The 24340-nt window shown below is 35.6% G+C and overlaps 2 protein-coding genes across 3 annotated transcripts in view; both read left to right on the top strand.

Moving 5' to 3' along the window:
- Positions 1-24340, top strand: part of LOC113514821 (sex peptide receptor) — a 386799-nt gene that overhangs the window by 271557 nt on the left and 90902 nt on the right. For both annotated transcript variants that reach the window (XM_052891839.1, XM_052891838.1), the window contains one exon: positions 13708-13739. The gene's annotated coding sequence lies outside the window, so the exon portion shown is untranslated. The remainder of the gene's footprint in view (positions 1-13707; positions 13740-24340) is intronic.
- Positions 3537-4355, top strand: LOC128200048 (uncharacterized). Its single transcript, XM_052892034.1, has one exon. It carries the CDS (start codon positions 3537-3539, stop codon positions 4353-4355), a length of 819 nt encoding a protein of 272 aa, XP_052747994.1.

Here is a 24340-nt window from a genome sequence, read left to right as displayed (position 1 = left end):
ATTTATTTTAAATAAAAATCTGCATTTTAATCAAAGATTGCATTTTTTTCCATATTGACAATTTTAATATTATTTTTAATTTTACATAAGCTGTCAAAACAATGTATCATACAAAAACAGTAAAGAGGTTGCATTACTTAAATATAATTGCTCTTAACATATTGTTAATTCATAATACATATAATCTGGGGTTATTGTTAGTAACTGCGGTTAGTGGCTTCATTACTAGTACATTTATTTATTTTCATTACTAGTATATCCTTTATTTTTTCCACGAATGATAATAGAATGGTCACCACGCCTACGCTAACGGTATACGTGAAGACGTAATGTACCATATAAAGTCGAGCTTATCTCTAAAAAGAGATTTCTTTCAGTAAACCTTTTTATGTCAATTAAATTGTTAATTAATAATCAAATATGCAGTCATAGCATTTGTGCACATTGCAATATAAACACTTAAAATTTAGCATAAATATATTTGTAAGATAAGTACATACAAAGTAAATACAAACAATAAAAAAAAACCATAATACTCTAACTATAATATACCCTATAATAAAAACCATATATTAATTTAAAAACATAAAATACACAACAAATAATATTGTCTGCGGTCTTAAAAAAATGAAACGTCTTTATATTTTTCAATCCTCCACTACTACTATTACTTGTGGAGGGAAATGGATTGTTAGTAATGGGATCTAACTGCGCCAATGCTGGCTACATACCCTATCAGGTTAACCTTTACCCGGTTTCCCTTTTACCTTGTCTTGCCAACGTATACTGATGATGCAGGCGGGGTAACTATTCCATTTTAATCCATTGAAAAAACTACTACCTGTATACAGGCGTCGCCCTCTGGTGTTAAGAATTTCTAGGCGACCTTTTATATATTACACTTAGAATTCAACAAGGGTCCAGGAGGGACCAAGTGGATGCCGAACTGATAGGGTGTATTGCTAGCAATGGGACTGATAAACTGCATTATTGACAATCCCTTTCCCCTAGTACATCCTGATAGATCAACCTTCCACATAATCTACAGTACCATGGACATAACAGAGTATACTGTTTCCCCCATGATACCCCCCATGCGTTGCCATTCCTGAGGACTCAGGTGTTATTCCTCTGTACCCAGTAAATTCACGCCATATTCCACCCTTTAAACCGAAACACAGCCATGCAAACACAACTACTTTACGGTTGAAACTCAAATGAGACAGAGATACCCAAGCAATCGACTTTTGTACAGTCTCCCTCTGGTCATCGTCATCATTTCAGCCATTCGTCCACTTCTGGGCATAAGCTTCTTTCATAGACTGTCATAAAGAAACGGTCCTGATTTCAGATCGTCACACCATCTAATGAGGGATCCTCCACTACATCTTGTACATATATATAATCTATACTTATAATAAATCTGTAGAGAGGTCAATTCTGTACATGAAATATATTTCTAAAATAACTATCAGGGGGTGGTTAGTGATCGATACTGATGCCAAAAATGCAATCAGTAAAATTTTTGTCTGTCTGTCTGTCTGTATGTTCGTTATAGAAACAAAAACCACTCGACGAATTTTAACGAAACTTAGTACAATTATTCTTCATACTTCTGAACAGGTTATAGTATACTTTTTATCACGCTACGATCAATAGGAGCAGAGCAGTGAAGGGAAATGTTAAAAATGTCCACCCGCGCGACGCCGGGACGGGCCGCTAGTACATAATATTTAAAGATTATCAATAATCTGCTTACCATTTTCTATTACGTTACTGAAGATTATCACCATCGCCATTCTAAATTGAATCAATTGACGCTGTAATTAAGAATCATTATTATCTGGTTTTATAAAACTTTCCAATGTCCCACCAACGTAAAGCTTGATAAATGGCTAGGAAATCCTCTCCGATTCAAAGATAATTCTCACCGTGAAGTTATTAATATTTGTTAAAAAAAACTCTTTTTGTTGGAGTACCCTTTATGATAATGGACGACGACAAATTCTAATCTGGCCGATTAAAACTGTCAGCTGTTACTTTGTCTGCAAGAAATACGGTTTTAAATTATATTACATTTACCAGAGGGAGACTTTGTACAAAAGTCGATTGCTTGGGTACCTCTGTCCCATTCGTGTTTCAACCGTGAAGTAGTTGTGTTTGCATGGCTGTGTTTCGGTTTGAAGGGTGGGATATAGCGTGAATTTACTGGGTACAGAGGAATAACACCTGAGTCCTCAGGAATGGCAACGCATGGGAGGTATCATGGGCGAAACAATACACTCTGTTATGTCCATGGTACTGCTCATGTTTATAAGCGACGGTTACTATTTTCCATCAGGTGGGCCGTCAGCTTGTTTGCCATTCTAAGTTGTATAAAAAAAAGGATATATATTTCTTTAAATGTAAAGAGTAAAATCAACTTGACAGAAATCCAATTACCTTATGAATAAAGAAAATATGCAATTTAGTTCGCCTTTTTTTTAAGTCATATCAGAATTATTCTATGAAGGTTCTGTGCATATCCGTTTATTCTATATTTATATCGAGTTTTCTGAGATTCCTTACATCAGCCTTTCCCAAAGTAGGCGATAACGCCCCTTTGTGGGCGCTGCAGGCCTAAAGGGGGGTGGTAAGAGACCCTGAAAAAATGGGGGCGTTGTGTAGAGGCTCGTTTAGAATTAATGTTTAATCTCCGCTAATATAGCTCACAATAATTGATTCATTTAATTTGAAGTATCAATCAATCAAGAGCTTCTCTTTGCCCGCCAGATGATGTGTGGGTGGGCGAGGTAAGGGCCTCGGGGCGTACCCCATTACCCCGGTTTCTACTCCGGAGGCGACAACCTCCGGATCGCTAGATTTGCAGTCGGCATACACTGTTGGTCTGTGTATACCGGCGTGGTAATTTGAAGTAACAGTGGTTTTTAAGTAGGTGAAAGAATGGGGGCGATAAAAAATAATTTATTCTCAAAGTGGGCATTAGACAAAATAAGTTTTTTTTTTACAACGCTGGGGGCATGCGGCTCACCTGATGATAAGTGACAACCGCCGCCCATGATCACCCACAACACCAGCGGCATTGCAGGTGTGCTGTCGCCCTTTTAAAAAGGAATATACTCTTTTCTTGAAGGTTATGTTGTTGTAGCATACTTATAAAATTATATATTTTATTTATTTTGTAAAAACACGCAGACAAGCGTAAATATTTTATATATATATGTAATACGGTCGGTCGCGCACGCAGCTTGTTTGATGTACCTATGCGCGCGCAGGACGCGCAGGCGCTCGGCGACTACGGGTTGCGCGCGCAGGCCGCGCATGCGTATATGAAAGGAATGTTGTTGTTGGCGCCACGGCACACATATCGTCTTAATATTATACCTTTTTTATATTTTCTATTATTCTCCTTCTTTACTATTTTATTATTATTATTACTGTATTAATAAACGTTTACATTATACATTCTACAAATATTATTTTCTCTTAACATCATTCGCTTTACTGGTGACCTCCAACTGTTCACGAATATCAAGATGAGCGTGGAGCCAGGCGCACAGAACATGGAATCCTGCCGTGTGGGAGTCAGGGTACCTCCATTCTACCCTGAAAAACCTGCTTTGTGGTTTGCACAATTAGAGGGGCAATTTCAACTAGCCACCATTACTGCAGACTCCACGAAGTTTTACTACGCTATAAGCCAATTGGAACCACAATATGCAGCGGAAGTAGAAGATGTCATCACAAACCCACCGACGGCTAACAAATACGACAGACTTAAAACTGAACTTATTAAACGATTGTCAGCATCGAGAGAGAAGAAGGTTAAACAACTCCTCATTCATGAAGAGCTTGGTGATCGCAAACCTTCACAGTTCGTCAGACATCTCCAGAATCTTGCTGGGCCTGGGGTGCCGGAAGAGTTTTTACGTACTATATGGAGCAGTCGTCTACCAGCAAGTACACAGACAATTATTGCATCACAACCGAAAGCCTCACTAGAAGAACTAGCCGAGTTGGCAGACAGAGTACATGACGTTGTACCTCCAATTCTGCAAGTAGCATCCACATCGGCATCAACATCTTCTGGTATGTCTATCAATCACCTAAACCAGCAAATAGAAAAGCTTACAAAACAAGTCTCCGCTCTCACTACAAGGTTAGACAGAATATCTCGTAATAGCGAACGTCAACCATTTAACCGATTGCGAAAAAGATCACAATCTCGATCAAGATCAGCTTCAAACCATAAGAAGTACCCTAATTGCTGGTACCATGCCAAATTCGGTGATCAAGCTAGAAAATGCATTCAACCCTGCGATTTTTTGGCGGGAAACGCAACGGGCAATCGGTAATGGCGGCCAACGATTGCACTACAAATGGTCGCCTATTTGTAACAGATAAGAAAACGAAGACGCAATTTCTAGTGGACACGGGTAGTGACCTTTGCGTTTTCCCTCGCACTTATCTAAAAGAACGTCGACCAAAATCGAATTATCAATTATGTGCAGCAAACGGCACTACAATTGCAACATATGGTTACGTACATTTAGTATTAAACCTAGGCCTGCGTCGTGACTTCGCTTGGGGATTTGTTGTTGCGGACGTAACAAGGGCGATAATCGGTGTCGATTTTTTGTCACATTTTAATATTGTTGTTGATTGCAGGAACCAACGCTTGATCGATAACAATACAACCCTCGTGACCCCGGCTTCGCCTGCTCAGTCTTGTGATATCATTTCTTCGGTAAAAAGTATCATGGGTGAGTCTATATATCACAGTATACTTAGGGAATATACTGACATTACTCGTCCACATGGTACACACCGCATCCCCACTCACAATACTGTACACCACATACGTACAACTCCTGGCCCGCCAGTTACATCAACACCACGCAGGCTAGCTCCTGACAAATTAAAAATAGCTAAACAGGAATTTGCTGAAATGCTTATGAATGGTATATGTACACCTTCCGAGTCGTCCTGGTCCTCACCACTCCATCTTGTACCTAAAAAAGATAATGGCTGGCGTCCATGTGGCGACTATAGAATGTTAAATGCACGAACAATACCTGACAAATATCCTATACGTCATATCCAGGACTTTGCCCATAATCTCTCAGGCTGCAAAGTGTTCTCTACCATTGATTTGGTGAAAGCTTACCATCAGATCCCTGTAAGCGCCGGGGATATCAAGAAAACCGCGATCACGACGCCGTTCGGTCTTTATGAATTTCCGTTCATGACGTTCGGACTTCGTAATGCCGGACAGACGTTTCAACGTTTCGTGGACGAGATGCTGAGAGGCCTTGATTTTACATTCCCTTATTTGGACGACTTCTTAGTCTTCTCGAAAGATGAAGAGGAGCACAAGCACCATCTAAGACAGCTGTTTACTAGACTACGCGAATACGGTATGGTAATTAACACCTCGAAATGCGTGTTTGGTGTTACCGAGGTAAAGTTTTTAGGATACCTCATTTCTGCCGATGGTACTAAGCCGCTTCCCTCCAAGGTCGAAGCTATACAGAACTTTCCGGTGCCAAAAACAATACGGGAACTAAGGAGATTCTTGGGTATGCTTAATTTTTATAGGAGATTCGTTCCTGATGCTGCCCAACACCAAGACCCCTTAAATTCTTTATTAGTAGGCTCGGTAAAAGGCTCTCATCCTGTCACATTCTCTCCAAAGGAACTCGAAGCATTCACGGCCTGTAAGAAGGGACTCTGTGAAGCAGCTCTGTTAGCACACCCAGACTGTCAAGCTAAGTTAGCAATCGTTACAGACGCATCTGACACAGCAATAGGTGCAGCGCTACAGCAGTATAAAGAAAATGAAGGATGGCAACCTCTGGCATTCTTTTCTAAAAAATTAAATTCAACCCAACAAAAATATTCTCCATATGATCGGGAGTTGTTGGCGATATACGAAACAATCAAATATTTCAGGCACATGGTAGAAGCACGTGACTTTATTATTTATACAGACCATAAACCCTTATGTTTCGCTTTTCACTCAAGAAAGGAAAATTGCTCTCCAAGACAGTTCAGACACTTAGACTTCATTTCGCAATTTTCAACAGATATCAGGCACATCTCAGGTAAGAATAACGTAGTAGCTGATACCCTTTCACGAGTAGAAGAAATAGTTCAACCAGTGGACTTAGAGCTGTTAGCGAAAGCACAACAATCCGATCCAGAACTACAGCTGCTACTGAACAGCAACACATCACTACATCTAAAAAAGATTAAACTGCCAGGTACACTGTCTGAACTGTATTGCGATGAGAAAGACAATGCTGTGAGACCATATGTTCCAATGGAGTATCGCCGGCGAATATTCGAAACTCTTCATTCGCTTAGTCATCCAGGAGCAAATGCTACCTCCAAACTGGTAGCAGAGAGGTACGTCTGGCCAGGGATAAAAAAAGACTGTCGAGAATACACAAGGACTTGTTTGGCTTGCCAAAGATCAAAAGTCACTCGTCATGTCTCTTCACCTCTGGGTACATTCAAGCTTCCAAAATCGAGATTCAGTAATATTCACATTGATCTTATTGGACCTCTGCCACTGTCACAAGGATATCGATACTGCCTTACAGCCATCGACAGATTCACTCGCTGGCCTGAGGCAATACCACTCCATGAAATCACAGCTGAAGCAGTGGCCAAGGCTCTACTAAATGGATGGATTTCTCGATTTGGCTGTCCTCATACTATTGTCACCGACAGAGGTGCACAGTTTGAGTCATGCCTGTTCAAAAAATTATCTGAACTCATCGGTTTCCAACATAGAAGAACGACCGCCTATCACCCTTCATGCAACGGCCTTATAGAAAGGTTCCATAGACAATTAAAGGCAGCAATTACTTGTCATGCCAATTCTAATTGGGTGGAATCTCTCCCTTTGGTACTGCTTGGGAATGCATACAAGGAGGATCTTCATGCTTCATCAGCCGAACTTACATACGGAGAAACACTTAGGCTACCAGGAGATTTCTTCCAATACGAGGAAAGTACCATCCCAGATGTAACTGATTATTTGTCACGAATAAGTTCATTCGCTAAAAGGTTACAGCCCACAGCCACATCGTGTCATGGCAAAAGATCTGTTTTTGTATATAAAGACCTCAAAACAGCCACACACGTATTTCTTCGGGACGATACTTGTCGCAAACCTCTAACACCTGCTTACACTGGGCCACACGAAGTATTAGAAAGGACAGACAAAGTCTTCAAAATACTTTTACGTAATAACCCTGTCACAGTTTCTATAGACCGAATAAAGCCAGCTTACATATTGCATGACATTAACACATACAAGAGTACAACCACACCAGACACACACACATCTAATAATCAATCATCAAGCAATCACACACAAAACAATCATAACACAACACACAATACAAACACTTCTTCCACAAATTTGCCACAACACACTACGCCTAACAAAACTGGAAGAAATGATATCTGCAAGACGAGATCAGGTCGTACTGTTCACTTCCCTAAATATTATCGCCCGTGAGACGGTCTCTGGAGGGGGGTGATGTAGCATACTTATAAAATTATATATTTTATTTATTTTGTAAAAACACGCAGACAAGCGTAAATATTTTATATATATATGTTATACGGTCGGTCGTGCACGCAGCTTGTTTGATGTACCTATGCGCGCGCAGGACGCGCAGGCGCTCGGCGACTACGGGTTGCGCGCGCAGGCCGCGCATGCGTATATGAAAGGAATGTTGTTGTTGGCGCCACGGCACACATATCGTCTTAATATTATACCTTTTTTATATTTTCTATTATTCTCCTTCTTTACTATTTTATTATTATTATTACTGTATTAATAAACGTTTACATTATACATTCTACAAATATTATTTTCTCTTAACATCATTCGCTTTATTGTCATATCGGTTCGGAAATACTGCTGCTGGAAGTTTGGGAACCCCTGCCTTACATAATTCGCGACCGATCATCGTTTTACTTTCAAAATTTCTAACAATAAAAGATAATACGGTGTCATGGTCACAGTGGATGACTTCGTTCCAAACCGTTTAGCGACAAATTAAAACAATATAACTAAGTAAAGTGCATCTGTCGATAATGTCTTGCTAGTTTAATGTCTGGTTAACTTTGAAAGTAAATATTTCCATCAAGCTTAATTGGTGGATGAATCGAAAACTTGAAGTGGTTTTAAGCTTTTCATTAAAATGTACAACACTAATTAACCGAGAATGACTCGAACATAAGTGGGAGCTCGTTAAATTTTGTTTCCATTGCAACGGTTCACAAAGTCTGGAAGACTACCAGAGGGAGACTTTGTACAAAAGTCGATTGCTTGGGTACCTCTGTCACATTCGTGTTTCAACCGTGAAGCAGTTGTGTTTGCATGGCTGTGTTTCGGTTTGAGGGGTGGGATATGGCGTGAATTTACAGGGTACAGAGAAATAACACCTGAGGCCTCAGGAATGGCAACGCATGGGGGGTATCATGGGCGGAAACAGTATACTCTGTTATGTCCATGGTACTGCTCATGTCTATAGGCGACGGTTACCACTTTCCACCAGCCCACCTGGTCAGCTTGCCATTTTAAGTCGTATAAAAAAAAGAGTATGTTTTTATACCTACACTTCCAGAATTATTATTATTCATTATATTATCAACTTTTAACTGTCCACTGCTGAATATAGTTCTCCCCCATTGGGGGGAGGGGGAGGGTTGCCAATAGTTGCCATGCTTGATGCGGGATGGCAACCGCAGTTAGGCTTTGGTGGTGTTTTAACAAGGACACTTTTGCCCATCCCTTGGCCTATAAGATGCCTTAACATATGTCATCCATGAGAAAGGAACGGGTGACCTTTCCTGTACCTAAATATATTTGTAATGAATAAATGTTTTGAATTTGAATTTAATATAATATATTCTCAATTTATTAAAAAACCCCAAGACATAAAAGATTGTGATATATTAAATTATATTTAAAAACAATACATGTTCTAAAACATCGATGTAAATACTGGCTGTATAAAAATTCCAACGAAATAATGAAAAAAAAAACATATACTAAACTTGTACAGCACAAAAAGAGGTCTTATCACTAAAGCAATCTCTTCCTAACAACCTTTGGGTCGAGAAGACATACGTAAATATTTTTGGCAGAACAATCGTGTTTTTAACTGACTTCAGAAAAGGAGAAGCTCTCCATTCGGTTGTATTTTTTTTATTTGCACAAAAAAATAGACTTGATTTTAAAAAATTAACATTAAAATGTTTTTGAAGTTAGTACATTTCTAGCAGTTTCCTTTGTAAAACTTAAGACATAATTTAATCACGAAATTTAAAGGACTTTCCTTTGAATATACTTCACAATTCTTTTTTAATTTTACGCATTTTACGCGCACGTGACACTCCTAGTGATGCAAAAGTCCATAGGCTACAAAAACTGTTTACCATCAAACAAGTTGTTTCCTTTTATGCCAGCTTCGTGATATAAAAAAAAATAGTTTTCATAGACAATATTATTTTTCTTATTTAGATGGCGATATCTTTATCTAAAATTAATTAATACATATCATAGACAACAAATGTTGCCAGTGCATATGCAAGAAATTAATAATAACAATATTAATTCTAGACAACAGATGTTACTGGAACAATTAGAGCGTATAGTAGAATTACTATGTTATATATATATGTAGTAGTACGTACGTATAATCAAACTGTATAATAATATGACTAGAAGATGTCTGTATATAGTAGGTAGTAGGTAGAAAGTATAAAAAAAATATAAAGTGCTAAATGAAAAGGCGCAAACCTTAGAAACTTCTCCCAAGCAAAAGAAGCCCAAATCATAATTTTTAGATTTATTATGTCTATCTATCTAACTGTATGTTTTCTGTATAAGAATTTGTTATAGTCTGTAAGAGATCGCTTCTAGCGATAAGGTCGCCTTTTGTTTATGCACATTCTGTATAAATACTCCTTGTATACATCTCTACTGTGCGCAATAAAGAGTTTATTATTTTTTTTTTTTGATGAGTGAAAATGGTATGGTAGCTCCGCCTGCGCTTACGGGATACGCTGGCGAAGCACCAGTGAAGGGTGATAGATGAGAATGAAAACAGGCCAGTTAGCACATCATGATGAATTCATCAGGAATTAACCATGATAGTTTCCAGGGGGAACCGCGTGGAGGTCGACCTGGTTGGATATATTGCTAGTAATGGGATTGTCAATCTCCATTACTAACAATCCCTTCCCCCCAAGAGTTTATTATTATTATTATGTTTGTTCTAGCATTATACAGCGGCTGCACTAAATATGATACGGTTTTCACAGATATGTACATGATGCCCGAATTTAAAATGTAGTGTATTTTTTTATGCAACTTAGAATGGCAAACAAGCTGACAGCCCACCTGATGGAAAGTGGTAACCGTCGCCTATAGACATGAGCAGTACCATGGACATAACAGAGTATACTGTTTCGCCCATGATTCCCCCCATGCGTACCACTCCTGAGGACTCAGGTGTTATTCCTCTGTACCCTGTAAATTCACGCCATATCCCACCCTTCAAACCGAAACACAGCCATGCAAACACAACTGCTTCACGGTTGAAACACGAATGGGACAGAGATAGCCAAGCAATCGACTTTTGTACAAAGTCTCCCTCAGGTTCAGTTATGAACAGTTAATGGCTAATATGGTATAGTATAGTATCCACGTGTACGAAGTCGCGTGCGAAAACTAATTACTAATATATTTTTCGCAATTTGATCCTAGTACATAATAAACCACAGACAAACAAAGCAACCGAAGCAGAACTCGTTACCACTTAGAAATTTGGTAAAAATACATTGTTCATCTTTTGCTCCATTTTACGCGTAACTGGTCTTCGTAATTGAATATCTACTACAAATAGAAATAATTGACGTCCTAGTCCTCACAGTGAGCCTTTGATTCTAGATGCTGAGAGCAATCTAATTGATATACAATTATAGATAATAGAGATAGATAGATACTCTTTATTGTTTCCTCAAAAAGATTACAGTAGTAAATTTATCTTAGTAATACGAGTGCTACACTGAATTTTTTTAGAACTGGCTATTTGAAAGCAATATAATAAAAAAAATGTTAAAATTTTGAAAATGGAACTCTTTACGAATAATACTGAGTATATAATTTATTCGTTTGTCATTTGTTTTACTTTTTGGCAGCAAATTGAAAATAGTCTGTGTAACGTTGCCATGAACTTAAGAGTTCCATTTTCAAAATTTTAACATTTTTTTTTTATTATATTGCTTTCAAGTAGCCAGTTCTAAAAATCTAAGAACCGCGAGGAGGTCGACCTGGTTGGGTATATTGCTAGCAATAGAATTCTCAGTCTCCATTACTAACAATCCCTTTCCCCCTGTTTGCATGTGTTAGTCTTATTAGGACGCCTAATATTTTTTTTAAACATCTCACATGTACAGACATTGATTAGTTACAATTTTATTACACGAGGGCTACACTTTTAAGATTTTTGAACTGGCTTTTAAAAATCTTAAAAGTGTAGCCCATGATATCCCCCATGCGTTGCCATTCCTGAGGACTCAGGTGTTATTCCTCTGTACCCAGTAAATTCACTGCCATATCCCACCCTTCAAACCGAAACACAGCCATGCAAACACAACTGCTTCACGGTAGAAACACGAATGGGACAGAGGTACCCAAGCAATCGAGTTTTTTATCTGAAAAAATATATATTCGAATTAGTTCCGTCATAATTATATCAATACTGATTCAGTGGTTTATAAAATAAGTGGATTTGCAACGAATGAAGTCGGTGCTTCTCGTGAAACGAAATCATAAATTATTATTGTAATCGATCCTTAATCAATAAATCTTGATTTAATAATCTGATCAATCAAAATATATGCCGGTCACGTAGACGAAGTCTAAGGCAAAAACTAGTTAATTATAGCTTCATGATGTTTCTAATGGTATGTTGGTGTAACAATGTATTGAAATCCAATGAAATTCCATTGACGCACGGAGTTTCCGACGATAAATACCAATAGGGGTAATTAATTAACCCGGGCAGAGGTTATTTGAGTAATTCCGCATGTTTATTACCATAGACTATGAATAGTTCCTGCGGTCCTAATAGATATGTCACCCAATGACAGTAACCCTTAAGTCTTAATAGAGATTTTGCCTCGCTCCGCATCTTCTAGCGCTTGTACAACGAATTGTGCTCAGAAGAATTCAATTGATTTCAATATGATGCCCACGACCATTTTCTATCATCGTACGGCCCGTCATTGATAGGGAGTTCACCCTCTAACCTCGATAGATAGAGTGTCTCCATACAAATGCTTCGAGAAAAGCGCGTCAACTTTTTCATACAATTTTGCGTGATAAATAGTTATGAGTGATTCCTTTATAACTTCTATATTATTTGTCTTATAAATTCTGCACCTTTTTAATGCGCAAATACTCGTTTCGTTTATTAAATAATTAACTAGTCAAATGTGAAAATACGCTCATTGCAGTTCTATACCACTATCTTTATATGTTTATTATTATTATTGTTGATGCTTCTATCATAAAACTACTCTGTGTTCTTATTGTTGTTTTGTTCACATCAGACAGGCAAAGAGCATAGTTCATACAGCCTTATCAGTTCTAAAACACTGAGTCTATTAAACATTTTATGAATTGGAACGTAATTAATTGATTGAAAACACAATTATAATTGAGTGTTTTTTCATCATACACGTGTTAACGAGATGGGACTCATAAAAATCGTTTTTATTTCGCTGTTTGGGGACAAATCGTGAAAAACTCAGCATCCAATTTGTGGAATATAAAAGCTAGAATTATCATGTATATGAGTGATCGTCCATGGTTTGTATGAATAATTGTACGAAATTGGATATGCCACTTATCTGTGTATAGGATCCCGTGGGACTAATATATTTGCAAATTCAAGTATGCAACGTAAGTGTAGGATAGAGTGCTTATATTTATGCCATGTTAGGGTTGTCACTTGAATTTTAGATTTAGGAAATAATTATTATTTTATTGGTTATAGACAAATGTCTAATGTGGAAATCACCAGGAGTCCTATCCTGGTGCTCTCTTAATTATGTATGACGGTGAATTTTTAATGAATGCGTCACAATGGGCCAACTGACTTGTATTCATTCTCATCTATCATCGCTCAATAGTCCCGTCAGCTTATGCCGATAGCGCAGACGGAGTTACCGTTCCATTATTAACTAATAAAAAAAGCATACTTCTATTTTTATTTATTTATTCATTAGTACATATATATGTACATGGCGGACTTAATGCTAAAAGCATTCTCTCCCAGTCAACTGTAGGGAAGTGTCAGAATACTCGAATGCGGTACTAGTAATTATTGATATATATACATACTAAAATTACGTATATAAACGAATAAATATATATGAATAACAAATATACTTACGCATATATGACATATACTATATTATACACGAAATTGAGAATAATATAAAGTACTTACTGCTCGGATAAAGTAAAAAAAGTGTGCATAAACATTTTTTTTTTAAAACGGTTACCGACTAGTCACTAAACATACTTCTATCTCCTTTCAATACCACTTTACTGTCACGTAAATTATTGTTGGTATCCAATAATTAATAATACTTTGCTTCTTATTACAGATGTCCTGATTACGACTGATCTTCTCTTATCGGTGAGTTATCTTCTCTTGTGTCTTTTATCATGAACAAATTTTTACCCGCGTCTTCGTCTATAGTTATTATTATTGCATCAGCCGTCCACTAAACATAACTGTCCACTGCTGAACATAGGCCTTCCCCATAAGGGGAGTTTTACCAGTACTTGCCACGCTTGGCAAGCGGGTTGGCAACTGCAGTTAATCTTTGATGATGTTCTAAGAGGGACGCTGCAGCGCATCCCTCATTCATCCGCATTATCGGAACATATTTATTGAACGGAATAAAATGTACCCTAGATCCTTCTCCATCCAAATACTAAGGGTATGTAAAATTTTATAATGATAGGCCAAAACGTAACAAACAGTGTTAATATCGTTTAGGGGCAGGAGACGGTTAATAAATGGGGACAACGAGCCCCATCGCCAACAATGTGCTTTATCAGGTCATCCTCCATGTGGCCACCTCTAAAAACCACCGCTGTTTATACCGGGTGGATTTCCACGATGAGACAACTCACCCGACTTCATTCTCATATGTTGTCCATTACTGGTACCCCATCAGCTCATCCTGATAACGCAAGCGGGGTTAACATTCCATTTTTATCCCATTAAAAAGTTCTTTTGATCGTTAAATATGTATAATACGCGTAATCCCAATAATTCTATAACTATTTTAATTATTTGGAAAAAATATACACTAGTGTTGTACTTAATTTTATTAATATTGAAGTCATTTGAGAAAAAAATTAAAAATTTATGTTGAGAAAATTCGAAGCACTTGTTTTATGTTAAACGAAATTGAGCAAACATATCGTACATTTTAGGAATTAAGTGCTCATATCTGATGCCAGTAGTTAAATTCGTACACAATCTCGTGAACCAATTCCATTTGCCTTCGAGATGTAATCACAGACGGAATATAATATGAGGCAAAGAACTTTAACTGTGTGTAAGTACTAACTTAAATTATAAAATCATATGAATAAGTTTTATTAATACGTGATATTTCGTATATTTACCATCTAAAATTACATTTTATGATCAAATAAAATGTAATTTTAGATGGTCTCTGAACACAAACGATCTACTCAAAACAGGGTAACTTTTGTTGTATGCATTATTAGAGATATTGCACTGTATTTAAATGTAATTATTGATACCTTAATAACAAAGAAAAATGTAATATATAATAAGTTATATTTAATTATCATCTCACTATACAAAAAACTATATTTTCATAAAATTAATTAAGAAACTTCTAACAGTATTATTATTCTTAATTCCTCTGAATTCTTTGTAACTATTACATATTGTACTTATTAAAAATTGTCACGTGTTTACCAATTCTAAACCGATTTTAACGATTCTTTTTGAAATCTGTAAGTATCTAATAGTATAAGTATATAATAATCTGAAATCTGTAAACCCCTATGTTGATTCCATTTTGAATGTATGACAAGTAAAGCAACTGTTTTTCTTTGCGAAGCAAACAAATTCCTTTTTGCGAAGTAAATGCATTGTGCACTAGTGACCAGCTCCGGTTACGTACAGTTTCTTTTTTATAGCTCTTGTTGATACGCTGATAATGTAGCTTTTTACAAGTGAAATAATTTTTAAGAACGATTAAATATTTTTTGAGTTTATTCATTACAAACAAAGAATCATATCTTTTCTCTTTATATATATAATTCTACTTTAGTATTCTTATATTATCACTTGTAGATCATACTTTTTTTTCATTGTTTTGTTACTGTCAATTTTATTAATTTGAAACCGATGTCTTAAGAAAATATGGTGTGCGTCTGTAAATGGTATAAATGCAAGATGCAAGCTCTATATATCAATTAAAATTAATGTCAAAATGTACACTGTTGTTGTACCTTTTTAAAATAAATAAATACATAATGTTAGTTTAGACCAGGGGTCGGTAACCTGTGGCTCGCGAGCCACATGCGGCGCCATGGATGTGAAACTGCAGCTCTTTACGCAAATATTAGATTTATTATAAAAAAAAATTAAAAATCGTTCTGAATCGATTAACGAGGTTTAGGCATCACACTTTATTTATGCAAGTACTATTTTTTGTTGGCAAGAAAATATTTTGTAGCTCTTTAAAAACTTTTAAAATTTTGCCAAATGTAATTTTTTACTTTTCCGAGTCAAAAGATTGTCGACCCATGGTTTAGACAATAAGTTTTCCCTCTGTAAGTGAAAATTCAATAGAAACTCTTAACTAATCTAACTAATATGTATTTGGGGATAAAATAAACTGCACACTCCTCCAAATTGTCACGAATATGGTATAATTCACTTTATATTCCGAGACCAAACTGAGCTGGTAAATAGTGAATAATAAAGTAAAGTTATAAAATGAGATGCTATTACTTTAGTATGGTGTTAGTGTCTATTCTGAGAGGGTTATTACCTCAACAGAATAACAAACAAACTATTTTATACGACATTATAAGAAATAAAAAAAATAACTACTATTATAGTTTTAATTTTGAAAAACATTTTACATGTTAATTGTAAAAAAGGTAAAAATGAGAAGATAAAGTGGTAAATGTAAATGTCTTTTTCTTTGTGAAACAAAAACTGCTTGTTACGAAAGAAAATCTATAAAAAAAAATCACGATTGCGCATTCAAAATTTAAATATTTCCAATCTATTCTATCTAAGAAATATCTTGTCGTCATTTTATCAAACTTCAAGGTAACTTTTTTTGTGGAGCAAAATGCTACTTCTTACGAATCAAGTACGATTTCTTTTATCAACCAACTTATAAAAAGAGGTTATTCTCAATTCAGTTGTTTTTTGTTTATGTTTGTTACCTTATAACTCCATCCGAAAACTGATTCGTAATTTTGTATTTTGTATTTTTATATCACTGGAAAGGATATACTTTCAATTTTGTGCAAATTTTATCAAAATGGATTCAAAAATTTTATTTTAAAATCAAAATAACCTTTTTACCACAACTGAAGTCGTTGTTTTTTTACATTGAATAAAATCTATTATGATTATTATTAGAGTCGTCTTCACTCGTTTCTCTCTGCTTACCCTTCAGGGGGTCTTAAAGATAGTAGCAATTTAAATTATACAGAGATTGTTCCTGGTAACTAAATATTTCTGAGCTTACTCCGCGGAAAGCAATTAATAAATCAAATAGCAAACTTGCTGGCATGGTAACTACATAGTTTAACTTCGTTTTGCAAACAGTGCCTAATGTATATTTAAATCATTTTCGTATGTGTTATTAAGTTTAATGTTTAAGGGCTTTCGGACCAACGTCCGACATATTAAAGGACGTTCGTATTGAAATCTGACAACGTTAGGCTGTAAATTTTCCGAAAATATCCAAACTAATATTTCAAATACGGTAGTAGATAATCCTATCTATCTGTCTTTACCAGAGGGAGACTTTGTACAAAAGTCGATTGCTTGGGTACCTCTGTCCCATTCGTGTTTCAACTGTGAAGCAGTTGTGTTTGCAGGGCTGTGTTTCGGTTTGAAGGGAGCGATATGGCAGTGAATTTACAGGGTACAGAGGAATAACACCTGAGACGAAACAGTATACTCTGTTATATCCATGGTATTGCTCATGTCTATAAACGACGGTTACCACTTTTCATCAGATGGGCCGTCAGCTTGTTTGCCATTCTAAGTAGTATAAAAAAAAAACCATTTTTGATGAATTTTCGTATAAAGATGTATTAAATCTTGAAGAAGGTTCGCTATTCAATACTGGTCAATAAATATATCCCAGTCGCATGAACGAAGTCGTAGTAATTTTCAATATTTCTAAATGAATCATTATTAAAAAAATTTTGGTTTTTGGTGATGTTTTAAGAAGGACGCTGCTGCCCATACCTTGGTCATTAACTAAGGGAACTTAGTCACCTCTTACGACACCCACGGGAAAGGAAGAGATGGCCTATTCTATCCTGGGACCTACACGACTATTTTGGGGAAGGAATTATCAGTAATGCGGAGTACCAGTCCCACTGCCAAGTCGACCTCCACGTGGTTCCCCCTAAAACCCATTATGGTAAAATCCTGGTGTATATATCACAATGGACTAACTGGCCTGCCTTTTCTACTCACCTATCATTCCTCACTGGTGCCCCACCAATGTATATCATTAACGCAGGCGGCATTAACATTTCAATGTCATCCATGGAAAAAAACGGCTATTTTTCATTAGTACACCCGTACAAAGCCACGGTGGACAACTAGTGTTCTATAATAGATGTTTTGACAGCAGCACTTGTATACTGAAATTTATTCCCTTTCCTTTACAAACGCACAAGAAATACGTTAATTAATTACTACAGACGCGGTCAAAAGGGGACGGGCCTGATTGTAGGCGCAGTGCTGTCTGCTAAGGGTTTTTGGGACTTAACACAGATGCCCCTGTTTATATCCGAATACTAATGAACTACTATTGTTCCATATTACACTCGCAGCCAGAGACAAGGTCAGGGTTTTTGTTTTGAGATAAAAATGTTATTCCATCTCTTTTGATACCATCACGTCAGCCTTTAACTGTCCACTGCTAAACGTACGCTTCCCTCTAGGAAGGTTTTGCCAGTAGTTGCTACACTTGACAACCATAGTTACGCTTTGGATATGTTTTAAGACAGACGGTGCTGCCCATCTCTCGCCCTCCCTTAGTCGCCTTTTACGGCACCCACGAGAAAGGAAGGGATTGCATATTTTATCCTGGGACGACACGAATAGCTCTTTTAAGATACTCTGGCAAAATACCAATAAGAATTAACAAGTGAGCATGCACTCAGGTAACTTCCCTGACTTCATGACGAATTCACTAACAAATAACTAGATACTATTTTAATCATCAAAGTCTTTCCGATAGGATGTATTCCTAGCAATGGGGCGTAGCCAGAGGATTATTCAGGAGGTCAACATATACATACAATCTTTTGTGAAGAAACATTTCATTTGAAATTTGTGAAAAAAAAAGCTAATTGTAGCGAAGCCAGACTGTCCACTCCAGAAGCACTGAAACGCTATGCATTGTTACGGATCCAGTGCAACTGGATGTGAACAGAGATATATGTACTAAACATCGTCTTGCTTTAATATAGTTTTCTAAGTCTTGTACTAACATCATATGAATTGGAATCCGAAATAAATGAATAAATAATAACATATCATTATCATTGCCTTTTCCATTTTAGTCTTCTTCTTCCACAAATCCCTGTCAACTATTATTTCCTGGCTCACTTCTCTCTTATGCATATCAGCTTTCACACAGTCCATCTATTTTTCTTCGATCTTCCCAGAAAAAAGTACATTATTAATAAAAAATAATATTACGTGCAAAGCGGATTTATATACAATTTGAAACACTGATAAAGCTGATTGAACGTCACCAAATATACAATGACGCCCATGTTATCCCTCATGGGATACCATTAGAGGATTAGAATGTTATAACTCCGTACCTTGACATTTCAAACCGAAATACATCCATTCAAGCACAACTGCTTCACAGCGGAAACACGAATATGACAGAGGTATCCAAGCAGATGTTTTTAATTTGCGTCCGTTTTTTAGATTATATTTTTAATTTAACATGATTCATTTTATTAAATTTAGATACATCTGTTTTTGTACTCTTTTTCTTTGGTTCTTATGAAGATTAGGTAACAATCTCGATCGAGTAACAAGTTTTGGCTTCCATTCTAAATATTTAAATCATAATTTTATACGAGTACTTCACTAGCTTTTTGCTCGTTACTTTGTACGCGAATTTCAGAAGTAGAAAATCAATTAAATACAGACAGCGTAACAAAATAAAACTATTACCAGTTGTTAAGTTACCTTCAGTAATACAACAGTGTGAACCGCACCCAATTTGTTGTAGTAAGTTTAGCGTGATGCCAAAACAAACATATAGACAGACAGATAAAATTTCTAAAAATTATTATTTTGGTTTCTATTCATTCTATTCGCTAAGACATCGTTTAATTACAACTTTAATATATGAGTAAGTTTTTATCACATTTATGAAAAGATCAATGTTTATTTCTTCAATGCTCACGTAATACTTATTAAAATATTGTATCATAAATTTTCTAATTGATCTAAATCAATAAACAAGCCCAATTTAACAGGACTACAAATGCTCGTAATCTGTAATCGCGTCACGTCAAGTCCCGATCGTGAATTGAAATATCACGCAATCGTCGTCATTGAAAACATTTGAATTTAGAATGCGGAATCGTGTCTTGCTTCGCAACAAACACAATTTTGCTTCGCAAACAAAGAACGTCAGAATAGAACTACTAAAATGAAAAATTGTACAAACAATATTCAATTGTTTAATTAAAACAGGTTTCTTTTAGTAAAACGTTTGTATTAAGGTATTCTATCTTGTATATTATAAACCCTCCTTATGGGGAGGCCTATATTCAGCAGTGGACAGCTGATATAATAACAATATGGTCAGATATTCTTAATAACACCGACTGGAAGAAAATGCATGAATTATTGCACTAACAAGAGGAAACTCTTAAATGAAAAGAAAAGAAGAGACATTTTTACCTTCGGATGAGCCGCATTCTTGTTTGCCCCGTTACATAAAAAATATGCATGGAAAACCTTTGAAGAAAATATTACTTTATAATTGTTATCTTTCGTGAAACTTTGAGTTTATTTTAGTACTCTAAAAGTCTGACAAATGCACGTAAAATAATCATGGCGATTTAAATAATAGAGGGATTTCCTTTAAGTGAGGCGCAATTAGTGTTCAATAATTCAGTATTGATTCTTGAACCACAAAGGAATACTTACATAGGAAAGTACTCTTTGTAAATTCAATAATTGGAGTCTCTCACAAATCTATTTGTGAGAAGTTATTAACAATTTTAAGTTTTGTTAAATATTATTAAAATGGGAACAAAAAAAAAATTAAGAGTGAAATATCGTTATCATATATACATGCGAGTTAGTGAGTGAGTGATACATAAATACTTATTATTGTCGTCAAATAAAATCTAAAATTATATGACGAAAATATAATTATTTACTCATTAGAATAAATAAAAAAATATTTAGTAACCTATTTTAAAAAAAAAAAATCATATTACCGTGAGCTGTATTTAATTTAAAAAAAAAAACAATGAAACCGGGGGCGCGTCGCTTGTAGTATAACAATAGTAAATGTTATAATAGTCATAAAACTGAGCCAATTTTAATAATCCTTTTTGCTATCAATAGGACTATAAAGAATTTTAAGGCGCTATTTTCCTTTGCAAAAAAGTCCTGCTTTTTGCTGCATATAAGTATATTCCGCATTCTAAATTCTAATATTTTTAATTCTAAAATTCTAACTATTCAACATTTCATCGTTCATCGTAGATTTTAATTTCTTTTTTAAATAATAGTAGGCAATAATTATCATCATCATCGGGTCTTCTTGCCCGCCTTTTGTAGTGTAGGCGGGTGAGGTAGGGGTCTCGGGGTAAACCCCTTTACCCCGGCTGCATCTCCGGAGGCAACTACCTCCGGGTCGCTGGGTTCTTGAGCCGGCATACACTGGTGGTCTGTGTATGCCGGCGTGGTGTCTTAGGCAATAATTAGCCAATATTAAATTTGTTAGAATTGAATATAATAGATGTCGCTGATTTTTTTTTTTACAAAGTATAATCTACCTATTCTTTTATCTGTTCAAATTAGACCGATCGCGTTCAACTTTGGCCGTCTTCGCGCCCCGTGTCAAACAAAAAAAAAATCTTAACGACTAACTACATTAAAAAAGTACAGATAAGTCCTTTGTTAGACGTTTTCTACTTGTTTCTTTTGTCCGATTCAATGAAGAAAAATAAAAAAAGAGGGAATCCTTTCTTCGCGGGATTAGATAGAGTAACGTTAAAGAAACTAAACATAGTGTACTCAACATACAATGATCCATGATGTTTGTATCTAATGATCGCTCGAATGTCTTTAGTCAATAGTCATTATTCAGATGGAATAAAGAATCCCTTAAATGCAATAAACAGTTATGAAGATAAATATAAAGCTTATTTTTCAGATGTATAAAGCTATCTTGCTCCAAAATCAGCTATTGCACTCTAATATATTTTTTTTAATTCAACCGACATTAAAAATGGAAGGACGAGTTTGAACCTTCTCAATAAATAATTAAATAATTGTTACGTTCAACTGCAACAGCTAATAACAAAAATTTGGATAATTAACAAAAATAAAAAAAAAATCCTACATAATTATACATTTTACGTGTAAATACGCTGATACTATTTTGAGATATTTTTTTTATAACAGGAGCAAATGAGCATTCGGCTAAGCTAACAGTAAGTGACTACCGCCGCCCATGATCACCCGCAACACCAGAGGCATTGCTGGTGTGCTGATGGCCTTTTAAAAAGGAATATGCTCTTTTCTTGAAGATTACGATATTGTATTGGTTCAAAAATACTGCTATGAATACTGGTATCAAATACAATAATTACAAAAGTCGATTGCTTGGGTACCTCTGTCCCATTCGTGTTTCTACCGTGAAGCAGTTGTGTTTGCATGGCTGTGTTTCAGTTTGAAGGGTGGGATATGGCGTGAATTTACTGGGTACAGAGGAATAACACCTGAATCCTCAGGAATGGCAACGCATGGGGGGTATCATGAGTTAAACAGTATATGTGAGTACTGTTATGTCCATGGTACTGCTCATGTCTATAGGCGACGGTTACCACTTTCCATCAGGTGGGCCGTCAGTTTGTTTGCCATACTAAGTCGTATAAAAAAAAAATTAGAACAGATTTCAACTGTCTCGTATAGAAATTGGTAGAAAAAATAATCTTTTTTACTATTTAGAGCAAATTTTTAACAAATACCTATATTTTATTATACAAAATGGATACGAAAATAAATTTGGTACTTGTAACTTTTAACTAATAAACATGATATTTCTGGCAAAACTTTGTAATAAAATATTAAAAATACAGACGGGCTTTTTGCGCGTTACAACTTTGCGTCTAATACAGAAGGTAGGGTTGTCAAAACCTAATCTTTATTTCGTTATCTAAAAATATATCTGAATTATTTCTAATCCCCTTTAAAATGCAGGTTTACGAATACGTAATGTACTAATTATATGAATGATGACAATCTATTTATTATATTCTTTATTGCACTTGTAAATTACATTATTAATGCATTTATAAATGTTGGGTGGACTTATCTCTGACAGAGATCTCTTCCAGTCAACCCAATGCAGTTAGAATCTATGTTAGTTATCTAAGTAACAACCTTCATCGAAATGTATTCAGTCGTAACCATAATTGAATACCAACATCCAAATGGTCAATTTTAAACATTCACGTTATTTACACATATTTTAAATTTACGATAGCGACGTGATAGGCAGTAAATAGTACCTACATACCTGATTTTTGATACTGATATCTGAGACTGCCAGAAGAGGACGCGGATCACTTCGTTCCTGCCATGATCACGATATGATGCATTCCACGTCGAAACGTCAGCAATAACAATTAGATACGTAGGTATTACTTAATGTATTGTATGTAATGTATGTAATAATGTAATTTGCCGCTGGTGTTGTGGGTGATCATGGGCGGCGGTAGTCACTTACCATCAGGTGAGCCGCATGCTCGTTTGCCCCGTGTTGTAAAAAAAAAAAAATGTAATCGCATTGCATTAAGTCCCAAAGTAAATAACTTAAAACATTCAAATATTCTCTTAAACTGTTACATTATTAGTACTTCTGATCAATTTTAATATCGAAACCTTAAAAAAAGACCATAATTCTTTCTAAAAGGTCGGCAATACATCTGAAATGGTTATATATATATATATATATATATATATATATATATATATATATATATATATATATATATATATATATATATATATATATATATATATATATATATATATATATATATATATATATATATATACTTTTGCATTTTTTGCTAAGTTGCGATAAAAACAGTAAAGCAACGAAGTATTCTTTGATATTTAGGTATCTACTGTCGCTAACACTCCGAAAACCAAATTGAGTCGTCAATTTCGGCCAGCCTTTGTCAATCTATAACATCAAACCGGTTCAACTTTCAACCGGTATACAATTCTAACAGTGCAGATGGATATTAATGACAATCTATCAATCTGTCTGTGTAGTTGATTGAAACTCATTACGCTTAGAAAGAAAGGAGGCTGTAATAAAGGGAAAAAGCATTGGAAATGTATATTACGTTGTAAATATCTAGTTTATTGTATATTTAAGCTGCTACAATTATTATAATCTCCAAATCAGATCTCTTACGAGGTACTAGAGGAAGCGAATCTTAAGATTTATTTTTATTTATTTATTTATTTATTGTGATGGAGAAGGATGGAGAAAATTAGTTGGAGGGATCGAATTAGCAATGAGGAGGTCCTGCTTAGGGTTAAGGAGAAAAGACAATTTATTAGAACTATTGAGGACAAAAGGAGAAAAATGTTGGGACACTTGATACGACACGACGAACTTATGAACATTATAATAGAAGGTAAGGATAGTAGGAAGGAGGGGAAGAGGGAGACCGAGACATAGTTACATCAGG

Source organism: Galleria mellonella, unplaced genomic scaffold, assembly GCF_026898425.1.
Source record: "Galleria mellonella isolate WM207_F2 unplaced genomic scaffold, CSIRO_AGI_GalMel_v1 utg146, whole genome shotgun sequence".
NCBI classification, from domain to species: domain Eukaryota; kingdom Metazoa; phylum Arthropoda; class Insecta; order Lepidoptera; family Pyralidae; genus Galleria; species Galleria mellonella.
Note: the sequence above shows the minus strand (reverse complement) of the source record. Positions and strands in the feature narration are given on the sequence as shown.

What these genes read in the sequence shown, in the direction of transcription:
- LOC128200048 (XM_052892034.1), top strand. Translation starts at nt 3,537, where the DNA reads ATGAGCGTGGAGCCAGGCGCACAGAACATGGAATCCTGCCGTGTGGGA.